General features: G+C 32.9%; 1 protein-coding gene and 1 long non-coding RNA gene across 2 annotated transcripts; one reads left to right on the forward strand and one right to left on the reverse strand.

The window, feature by feature from the left end:
- Positions 1-391: 391 nt before the first annotated feature.
- LOC141663689 (uncharacterized) lies at positions 392-1,715 on the forward strand. The gene is made up of 2 exons (XR_012551600.1): positions 392-580; positions 1,474-1,715. It is a non-coding gene; the product is annotated as an uncharacterized LOC141663689 (long non-coding RNA).
- Positions 1,716-6,320: 4,605 nt separating this feature from the next.
- LOC141666767 (ABC transporter F family member 1-like) lies at positions 6,321-11,643 on the reverse strand. Its single transcript, XM_074472948.1, has 6 exons — positions 11,487-11,643; positions 11,187-11,381; positions 8,902-8,975; positions 8,600-8,810; positions 8,272-8,506; positions 6,321-8,078 (listed from the first exon to the last, which is right to left on the reverse strand). The coding sequence occupies exons 2-6, from the start codon at positions 11,379-11,381 to the stop codon at positions 7,021-7,023; spliced, it is 1,773 nt and encodes a 590-aa protein (XP_074329049.1). The 5' UTR covers positions 11,487-11,643; the 3' UTR covers positions 6,321-7,020.
- Between the last annotated feature and the right edge of the window lie 210 nt (positions 11,644-11,853).

An 11,853-nucleotide genomic window follows, 5' to 3' on the forward strand; every position in this document is an offset into this window, starting at 1 on the left:
AAAGCTTTAAAGAAAGAGGAATGTTGGAACTAAAGCTGAGCAAAAAAATCAATTTAAAATTGAAACCGAACCGAAACCGAAGAAAACCGGGAAAAATCGAACAAAAAAAAAACCGATCCGGAACCGAAACCGAAAATTAAAAAATCGAACCAATTTAAATGGTTCGGTTCCAGTTATACCTTCTAACCGAACCGATGAAAACCGAACCGAACCGGTTACTAATATTAATAAATAAATATTATATTATATATATATATATAATACATATATTATTTATGAATTTTCTAAAAATTATAATAGTATTATCATATTATAAAATTAATCTGTAATTTTTGTTAAGACTTACAATGGGCTTTACAAGTTACTGGGCTTGAGCCCAAACCAAATTAAAATCAGCCATCTTCAATTGCTATTAGTCGATTACAGTTCATTTAAGATTAGGTCATTCACTGGTGGGTGGGTGGTGGCAGTCTCTCCCTCTCTCAGTCCGACAGGCGACAAAGACGAAATGTCCGGGAATGAAATATCTGAAGAAGGAGCTCATGAGTAAGAAGAAACTCAACATCAAACAGCTGGAGAGGTTTTCATATTTGAATATATGTTGATACTTGATATATACCTGTGTTTCGTGTATAAATCAATTTTTGTTTTGTACCACTTTGATTTTATCTACGTAGTCTTATGTATTGTGCTCAATTGCTTTTTTTTTTTTTTTAATGTAAATTGTTAATGTTTTGATTTATAATATTAATACGATATGACCTCTATCTAAGCATATCAACAATTGTTCTTGCGTGTTCAAAATTTCAATTCCTTATTTTGCCCCGGTCTCAAGTCTCAGACTCCTTTGTTTTAAATTTGTAGTTATGTACTGCAAACATACCTTGATAGGGTCGTAGACACTTTAAGAAATAAGTGCCTTCTCATTGTAATTATCTCCGGTCTTTACAAATATAACCTTAAAATTTGAGTTTTTTTACTGTAAATTGTGCTTATCCTTTATGTCCTACTTTCTGTTACCTGGCTTTGGTGCTTATCCTTTTTATATGAGAAATTGTCTATTTATGTTTTCAATATAACTAACTGTTTTTTCTTTTGTGTTTTCCATGAAAATGGTTGCTATTCCTGACCAAGGAAGTCTTCATTCTTGTTTACTTAATAACAAATATTGTGCCAGTCAGATTACTCTTATGGGATTGAGTATGTAGTCTGGTAGTTATTGTTTCTTTCCTTAAAATATACAGTTTATTATTTCTGCATTATAGACTTTATAGTCACCAGGCTGATTTTTCTTATTTTCTGCATTTTTTTTGAAATAAAAGATGAGATATAACTGTGATGAGATATAAAATATAAGTTTCTAGTCACTATTTGCGCACATTTTGATTGGATAACTTGTAGTCTTTTACAGAGTAGCATATATTAAATCTGACTAGTGATTAATTGATTTTGTTGGTCTTTTTTGCTAAGCAGGCAAGTTTTTTGGTCATGTTTTGGCTTCCTGATGTTGTGGCTTCCTGATGTTGTTGGTACTACCTGTTGCAATCTATTTTCAGAGGACCTTTTTTTTGTTTAGCTTCTCTTTTGTGAAAGACAACTTTGATTCTCACTGTTGGAAATTAGAACATAATGTACTCTGTTATTTTTGTTGAACTCTACTGATGTAATATTTATTTATCTCGGGATTAAGCGTATTAATCCCTCTCATTTCTATATTATTTTTTGTTTTTATATTTGCCGGTTTTGTAACTGAAACCGAGCCGATTATAACCGAACCGGGTTTTTTTAAACCAAAACCGAATCCGAACCGGCGGTTGGGGTTTTCGATTTTAGAAACCGAAAAATTATGGTTGCGGTTCCAGTTTTATCCGAAAATCATGCCGAACCGGCACATGCTCTCCCCTAGCTAGAACCACAACGATCATTATCTTTCTCGAATGTTTAATTATTATTATCTAATGTTGACTCATTAATGAAATAGGTCTCACGTGTCCTAATACAAATCACACACACGTAAAATAATGATCCTTATTATTTTGGGAATATTTTGTGATACTTTTTTGCTATGTAATATTGCTCTTAATAGAATTTAAAAGCATTTAATCCGAAAGATTATTAGAAAAATCAGATTTATTATTAAAATATTATTTAATATATTATTATAATTATATTAGTTTTATTAATAAATGAGTATTTATTATATCAAAAATTCTATAATTATTCATATTTAAATGAATATAATGTATTAATTATAATAAAAATTCAAAAAAAATAAATATTAGAACATATTATTTATATACACTCGTAAGAATAAATTATAAAAATTAATCGAATTTTAAAAAATCCAACATATCAACCGACAGAAAATTGATCGGAATCAGTCGAGTAAGTGGGGAATGGAGCATTTTTAAAAGATAACGTATCTGATGCTTCACACAATCACACTGTGCCAACATCATGATTAACTCATATTTCGGGTCTTGTAAAGTATACCGAGATAAAATTTCATTATTCAAAGAAAATGTTATATATATTTAAATTGGTTTTTAAAATATTAGCAAATGCTAATGTACAATGTGAGCAATTAGTATTTTTTCTGATAAAAAAAGTGTGTATTTATTTTCATATATTAAAACGTGTCAAATGATGTCTTGTTATTTAAATAATTGTTGAAATTAGTTTGAGATACTTTTTTCCTATGAACTCATGCGCACTTAAAAGGAAAATCGTGAATATTTAATCTAAATTTAAACTTAATTATAAGTATTGTAGGTTTTCTTTTCTTTACGGGGCGTTTATATTGTCGTTAATACTAAGTGAACAATGCAAGTTTTGAAATTATAAATGTTCATTAAGTATTTAACTGCGATACAGGCAGGTGAGCCAACGACTCCATTAACAGTTGGCGATGTACACAGGAGTTAATAATATGATAAGAAGGGCGATGATTTAAATTAGGGGTGTATAAACGAACCGCTCAATCGCATCAAACCGCTCAATCGCTGGCAATCGAATCGCATTCAACCGCTTAACCGCTGACAATCGAAACACATTTTATGGATAATCACGAAACGCGGGTTGGTTGTGGATATAAATTTTAAAAACCGATCATTTGAAGTTTGGATGCTGTTTGAAATTTTTGAAAATCGTAAAATCGCAATCGCAACTCATAACATATATTTATAATAAAATATATTTCCAAAAATACAGTTGATATCATATAAATTAATAAGTATACACATTTATTAACTAATCTTACGTTAATGTTAATACTTTGTTCATAACATTCACGATCATTATAAAATATATAACCAAAACGAATGAAAAATGTAATCAACATGTAATTTATTTTATCCTTTTCTTTTTTCCTTTCTCTCACCTTCATATTTTTGTATGTTTTTAATATCCTTGCTCCACACAGAGTTTTAGTTTGTATTTTATTTTTTAATGTAAATTTATCACGTAACTTAAACTTGAATTTATTAATATTCCGAATTTATTTTTTTTGCAAATAATTAATTAATATAAAATAAGTGGTTGAACCGCAAACCGATCCGCAATAACCGCAAATTCATCACGGCAATTTACGCGGTTAACCGCAACCGCAACTGCGGTTGCGGATGACAATGACAATTTTCTAAACCGCTCTTTGCCATTTGGTTCGACTTTTACCCCAAAACCGATCTGATCTGAACCGCGTACATCCCTAATTTAAATCTTCATTTACGTTTCCTAAAGTTTTTTAAAATAAGAAATATACCACTGTCCTAAATTTATTTTACAAAATTTAGATATTACATGACATTTTTTAGACTTAGTTGCACGAAATTGGCATAAGTTATAATTGTTTTGCATAAAAATGGCCAATATATAATAATAGACACCCGTATAACTCATGTATAATTTTTTTGTCACCCGGTTGCATTCTGTTAGTTATTTTTAACGGACGTTAGGATTTTTTTTTAATTAAAGATGTAATTACACGAAAATGGTCTGAATTATAATTTTTTTGCACAAAAATAATCTATCAAAAGAATTAAAAATCAAAGAATATCTACAAATTAAATCGGAATTAAAAATTAAAGAGCAACTATAAATTTTTATATAGTTATGTTCCAGGCCTTGTTGAAAAGAACAGTTTTGTTGATTTTTTCTGTGAAGTTGAGTGCATGATTTTGTGTGTATTTCTTAGTTTTTTCTCTATAACCTGAAGGTCTCTCTTTAGTTTATTCTATCTGTGTTACATTTATACTGTGTTACATTTATACTGAAATATTTTGGTGTTTTTTTACGTCATGCTCATTAACTTATAATGCTTATTGAAAATATACTAATCTTGTATGAGTTGTCTCGTCCCTAAGATGTAAAACTTTGATACTCTCTAACTATCACTTCTAGATGTTGCCTAGCATAAAATTTTGAATCCTATAATTCGATATGGAGTTTGGATTCATGATATGTTGGTACATTAGTATTCTTCATTACTATCCTTAAGTATTTTCTACATGTTATCAGACTCTGTACATTAAAAATATAGTTTTTTCCTGGTAGAGTTAAGCGAAGGAACCATAAAGTTGTTTAAAAAAAACTAGCGGCAGAGATGGAGACAAAGAAGATGAAAATTGAGGCGTTAAGTATGCTTATGTTTGAAATATGGTTTACTATTTTCCGTTTTGTCCCAGAAATACAGAAATATAGATTTAGGTACTGTTTTTCATCTTGGCTATGTCCCGAATACAAAAGGAAAGTCGATTATCTTTATAAAAACAAGTTTTTTCTGCTAATTTGGAGCTGCTGTTTGATTTTTAATTTCGTGATTGATTTATTTTATAAATGCTCTTGATTTTTAGTTCGTTGATTGATCAATTTTATGCAAAAAATGTTTTAATTATGCCATCTTCGTGCAATTACATTTTTAATTTATGAAAATCCTAACGTACGTTAAAGATAACTGACGGAATGCAATCGGATGACAAAAAAATTATACCTATTATTATATGGTAGCCATTTTTGTGAAAAAAATTATAACTAATACCATAATATTCATGCAATTAAGTCTTTTTTTAATCATCATTGCTTTTAATAAATGTATAAATTTAGTGTGTTACATATTGCTTGTTAGTAAAGGCTTTACAGGTCATTTGATATTTTATTGGCGTGACAATTATTATTAGCGCATGTGTTATGTTATGTATGATTATTATAAGGAAAATGGTAAAAATCTCAAATTTTTATATCAAAAAATTCCCAAATCTGATGTGTCATCTAAATATTTGACAACTTTTCTAATAATAATACGAGATCCCGCGTGCATTTATATGCGCACACGAATCAAAATCAGTCATATGTCAGTCACGTCATTTGGTAAATTTTTTAGTGAAGATATTTGTTAGCCGTACCCTTATTATAATTACAGGCATGAAAACTAAAGGGTGATCGGGTATTATTTGCGAATATGGTGGTATCGTATATACAACTCAAGAGGTTCTTAAGCCTCATTTTCCTCGTTTTTAATATTGATTTGGTGTTTAAATAGTTTTCAAATAAGTTGAATTATTCAAATTATTTTAATTAATTCAATCTTCTGACCAGACTCGATACATTTAATAAAATAGTTGGACAATTACATTTAAGTATTTATAATTTATAAAGTAATTATTATAGTAATAAATTATTTGTAACCATAAACTAGTTTGAGTTTTAATTTGACATAATAATTTATTTTTAATTATAAAGTAGTTCGAGTTTTAACTGGATTTTAATTGAGTTGACAAGTTGTGGCCGACTTTCAATCATATTGTCGTCTCTATTATAAAAATCGGTTGATTTTTCAAAAATCGCCGATAAATCGTTCAAAAATCGGTCAAAAATATTGATAGGATTTGAGCGATTTCCGATAAATTACCGATAAATCATCCGATTATTTAAAAATCGTCCGATAAATCGTAAATCAGTACCTCAACCGAATAATTTCGATTTCTGAAATCTGTAACACTGATTGTCGTAAAGAAAAATGCTTTGCTGGCCTCAATTTTAATTTTCATTTGAATTCGGCCCATGTACAACTTCGAGGCACATTTTAAGTTTGGTTGAAGCCTTGAAGGGGTTTGAGTTTGAGTCCAAGTTCCAACATGTGAATGAATGAACCTATAATAAATTAATAATACAAGATCACTTTTTTATTATGGATATTTAATTTCCTTTCTTTGTTCGTACACGGACAGATTGCGCGCTGCCACCAATAATAGAGTTAAATATTATTATATGGGTTTGCTTGTAAATTGACGACCTGAAATTTAATTTCCTGTGCTAACAACAAATCGAAATGATCCAAATTCAAATTATATAACTAAAAGTTCCACTTACAGGAGTTTGAGACCCTAACCCTCGCTAAATATCAAATTACATGTCTATTCTACTGTTTCACACCTAATTATCTTCTTCCGAGTCATCTCCATCTCCTTGTGTATATAGATTGCACTCACCACAGTTCATTATAGTTTATTACCAAACGCTTGGATCTATTCTTTTGGCATAATAAAAATTAACACCAACTAAAAACAATCTCTCCAAGAAAACTAAAAAATTACAATCAAACCCTCAGTTCTCCATCCAGTTTCCATGCAAACATTATTTTCACCCACCACCACGAACCACAGAAAATTGCTAACCTAGCTTTAAACTAGTTGCATCGAATATAAACACCTGCTCGAAATATTAATTACCAGATAAGCATATATCCCACAGTACTGTAACACTCCTTGATTCCTTGGCCAAGACCAAGAGTTGAGGCACTTAAGCAGTACCCCTTGCAATAAAAATACTATAGACTAGTCCGACAAACAAATAACCAACTGGCCATGCTTCAAACAATGGCGCGAGTCATGATCATCATCATCGTCGTCCGAAAAGCAGTAATACTTAATTTCACCATTCAAAGTCCAAAATGCATGCATAAGATCAAGTGAACTTAGGGACAGTAATCCCTAAATTCAATAAATATAATCATACTTGACCTTTTCAATCAAACAGACCAGATTTATTCCTCAAGTGCTCTTTAAAGCCCATAATGTCACCCTCCCAACGAGTAACAGTTTGGTTCTCACAAACCCAAATCTCCTGTGCCACCTGGTTTATGAGCCTAAAATCATGGCTAACGAGAACCAAACCCCCATCCCAGTCATTCAATGCCTCGGCCAGTGAATCGATGGTCTCTATATCCAAATGATTAGTTGGTTCATCCAGCAGCAGCATATGTGGCTGTCTCCATGCCAACCATGCAAATATCACCCGACTCCTCTGCCCATCTGACAAATTCTTCATCGGCATGATTTGTGCTTTCCCTGTCAGCCCAAACCTTCCAATGGCCGCCCTCATCTTTTCTTCCTCATTTCCATGGTACTCTTTCATCATGAACTGTAGGGCTGACATCTCCAAGTCAAGTTTTTCGGTTAAGTGCTGATGAAACTGTGCAATACGCAGGTGGTTGTGCCGCCTAACCATGCCATCAAGGGGAACCAAGTCCCCTGTCATCAGCTTCAGCAACGTACTCTTCCCAGCACCATTGGGACCAACCAATGCCACTCTCGAATCAAGGTCTACCCCAAAGTCAAGGTTCTTGTATATAAGGTTTTCAGGAGTATAACCAAATGTAACTTCCACAAATTGTAGTACAGGTGGAGGAAGCTTGCCAACATCAACAAATCGGAAAACCAACACCTTGTCCCTAGCCACCTTCTCTGTTAACCCGCCACGCTCCATTTTTGCCAGAGTTTTCTCTTTGCTCTGTGCCTGACGAGCTAGTTTAGCTGACCCATGCCCAAATCTAGCAATATATTCTTTCATTGAAGCAATCTGCTCCTGCTCCCACCTATACTGCTTCATCTGGTTCTCTTCAAGCTCTGCACGAGTTTGGACATATTGATCAAAATTACCAGTGTACATCTTCAACTTCTTGCTCTGCATATGGATGATGTTGGTACAGACACCATTTAGAAAATCTTGAGAGTGCGAAACAACCACCAAGATACGCGCAAACTTTTTGAGAGTCTCCTCCAGCCAGACGCAAGCTTCTAAATCTGCAGTCAAAAAAATTTTGATTGTTTAAAGCAGCACCTTAAAAAATTTGCGCGTATTAACAATCAAGCTTTAATTTTGATTGTTTAAAGCAGCACCTTAAAAAATTAAAACAGGGGCCACAAACTAAAAACAAGTGAGAACCACGAAAATTCTGCAAATTAAAGCTTGAATTTTACAAGCGAAGATACTAACCCAGATGATTAGTCGGTTCATCAAGCAACAAAATAGTTGGATTCATAAACAAAGCCCTTGCTAAAGCAATCCTCATCCTCCAACCACCTGAGAAATCCCGAGTCTTCTTTTCTTGCATCTTCTTGGTAAACCCGAGACCAAATAATATTTCAGCGGCACGTTTTTCAGCAGTTGATGCATCCATAGCATCCAGACGCTCATAAATACGTTCAAGAGCTTCTCCACCACCATCATCCTAGAAACAAAAAACAAAATTAAAAATATAATCAAATAAACTCTTGAAAAGAGATTATTATTAAACACTGATACTTCTGAATAGAGAACAGACCTGACCAGCCAAAACTTCAGCTTCTTTTTCCAATTGAAGCCTTTCCTCATCACAATTTATCACAGCCTCCAGTGAAGACATATCAGAAGCTTCAATCTCCCTTGTAAGATGAAAGATATCCATGTGTTCTGGTATTGGAATCTCTCGATGCCCAATGGCAGTAAGGAGAGTAGATTTTCCACAGCCATTCAATCCAAGCAAGCCATACCGCCTAAGAAGTATAAGATGCATGAGTGTGCAGATATGGGTTGCATATAGCCAGAGTAATTAAGAGTTGCATAATAACAGGGGAAAACACAAACCTGCCATAATTAAGCTCCAGCTCAGAATCGACAATGAGATCATGTCCGTGAAAGGTAAGAGACAGAGACTCTATCTACAAATCACCAGCAAAGAGCAGCTTATAACCAATAAAACATATTCATACAACTCAATCAGGACGACGACCAAACTTAAGCTGCATATTGGTAAAGAAAGATTTACATATTTTCATTATATGCAATTTCTAAAGAGGCACACATTCAAGGTCATACTCTTCCACATGTATAACAAAGTTGAATATAATTATAATAGAATGATCAAGCACTTAACCTGGAAGAAATTGTTGGCTGGTAAGTGAGACCCATCTGCTGGCTTAGGCGCTCATCTAGGTGCACCAAGCTAGCAACAATGAGCTAAAAGTGAGACCGACTACCATGAGAAAGTCTACACCTAAGGAACCTTAAGGTTCATTAGTATCTTTAACAACTATTATTAGGAAACCTAGATCTCAGTTACAAATAGGAATCACGAAAAACATGATATTGTCAGTAACTTTACTTAAACCTAAAGACAAAAAGTCTTCTCAACTACTAGTAATTATCACTACTACCATGTTACAGCTTCAGTTAGCGAAATACAAACCAAGTTCTCAATTCTAATAATGCCTTCAGGCTTCATTTGGGTGTTTAATCAAGGAGAGTTTTTAGATATTCAGGCCTCTTGGAAAGAAAGGAAACAAACAGATGAAATTATCCTACAAAAATTAACGACTCAGAAGTTTTAGACGTTCAATACTAAATGTTCTATAAACTAATTAAAGGGATGCATATGATACACACATATAAATACATTATTACATCTGTGTGAAAGAGTGTGTGAAAGACTGTGTGCGTGGATGTGGGTGCGTGTGTTCTTGTGATGAAATCGATTAATATCTTCTCACATCTTTGATTGGTACCGAATCTGATCTGATACACATTGTGTGAAAGCTTGAAAAATGCATTTGGTAATAAATATAAATGATATGCAAGATTGTGGAAATAAAAGACACTTTTCGATTGCAAGTCAATTAAAATAGGCAATTCTGCTTTAAAAAGCCTAAATATAATAATGGAGAAAATTCGCATATCTGTATCCATACTCCTCAGGTCTATGCATGAATCTATTTAAGGAATTGATTTCAGAACAGTTGAGGGAAACCACTTGCTTGCATCAATTAAAGCCAACACCAAATTAAGAATGACGACTTGTGCATTTAGATAAAAGAGATTAGGGTATCATGTGTGAAACGAAAAATATAGTTGATTTCCAGAAGCAATTTAATTAGTTATACAACAAGCTAAAAAATGGCAAAAGCAATCATTGTTCTGCGAAATGTATTTGCAATATAGGGAAAACTGAAAAGCAGATACAAAAATCAAACTTACCAGAAGATAATTCACTACCCACATAAAAATTGATATTAATCAAAATCCTGGTAGCACATTTTCCTTACAAATATATAAAATTGTATAAAAAAACTATTACGAAAAAAATTCCTTTATGGTCTCTATTAACTCAAAACTACTAAGTTATTAGCATTCTATTATGACATCAGTAAACATTAATCTATATAAACAAGCAAACAAATTCATGAAGGTAAATAAAGAAATAAAAAAAATATTAAAATTGAACCTGCCTAAATGAATAAGAAAGCCACTTAAATCAGAAAAAATAACAAAAATAGCCGATTTTTGAAAAAATTTAACAAAAATAGCCATTCTGAAAAAAGTGGCCAATTTTGGCCGATTGAATACTCCACTGTCAGTTGGGTATCCCAATTTGTATAAGATACTCCACTGGTAGTTGGGTATTTCATATATGAGATACTCCACTGCCAGTTGGGTATCTTGTATAAAGTGGATACTCCACTGACAGTTGGGTATCCCATCGGCTAAAATTGGCCAACTTTTCAGAAATTGGTTATTTTTGTCAATTTTGTGTAAAAATAAGCTAAATTTGTCCTTCACCCCTTAAATCAGCTATAAACTCAAAAACCTTTATTTTCTATTGGAGCACATAGTACCCAACTAGGCAACTACTAGAACCAAATTGACACATATATTAGGTATAGTGGTTCAAGACTGAAAGAAATGATTTTATTTACACAAAACTTGTAGAAAATCCCACTTAGCAATTAAAAATCCAAATTAATAAAAAATCAAAAACATAAGACCACAATCGTATAACCCGAAAACACCAAATCACCAACTCTAAGCACAAAGCATTCAATACAAATAAAGACACAAACAAACAGAGCAATTCATGGCGATAAACGAATACTCACTCGAATATCTCTAGACAAAGGATGCGAACAAAGCACACCAGTACAAGTCCGATCAGAGATCTGCATCGATCCAACGCCGTTAGCCACTTTATCAACACCGCTATTACTTCCATTAGCCGCCGATTTGCCACCTCGCTTGGCCGCCGCAGCTGCCTTCTTCTGCGCCGCCTTCTTTTTGCTGGCGTCAGACACCATCTGATCACAAATCAAAATAAAAATAAACAAATGATCGATTAATTAAGTTAAGGTTAAATAAATATACAGAATGAATGATAACTGAATTAATAAAAAGGAAGGTACGTTGAGATCTTTTAAGGAAGGCTAGCCTAGGGTTTGAGATGATCGAGTCCAGTGTGAAATCAGGATTGGAGGAGTGTTCTGGAGAAGAAAGGGAAGGTTTCTGTGATATTTATCCGGCGTTTATTGGGGAAAGATAGTGGACACGTGTAGGGGAGATATTTTTTTAAAATCATTTTTAGTAGTTTGATGTCTCGCTCTCTAAGCACCGTAGCTTTTTCTAAAAAACTGTTATAAAGGGCTAAAAAGCTGTTATAAAGGTGTTTGGTAAATTGTAAAACATGCTCTCTGAAAAAACGCTTTTGGTCTAAAAGCTGCTGTTTGCAAAAGTATGTCCTCCCATGCTTTTGGAAAAAACTGTTTTCAACTT

The sequence above is a fragment of the Apium graveolens genome, chromosome 6 (genome assembly GCF_009905375.1).
Source record: "Apium graveolens cultivar Ventura chromosome 6, ASM990537v1, whole genome shotgun sequence".
NCBI classification, from domain to species: Eukaryota; Viridiplantae; Streptophyta; class Magnoliopsida; order Apiales; family Apiaceae; genus Apium; species Apium graveolens.

Bases quoted from the DNA above. Each gene is read 5' to 3' on its own strand.
- LOC141666767 (XM_074472948.1), bottom strand. From the start codon at position 11,381: ATGGTGTCTGACGCCAGCAAAAAGAAGGCGGCGCAGAAGAAGGCAGCT. The intron at 8,976-11,186 runs GTGAGTATTCGT...GGTGATTTGTAG, and splicing joins CTTTGTCTAGAGATATTCGA to ATAGAGTCTCTGTCTCTTAC. The intron at 8,507-8,599 runs GTCTGTTCTCTA...TTTTGTTTCTAG, and splicing joins CTGAAGTTTTGGCTGGTCAG to GATGATGGTGGTGGAGAAGC.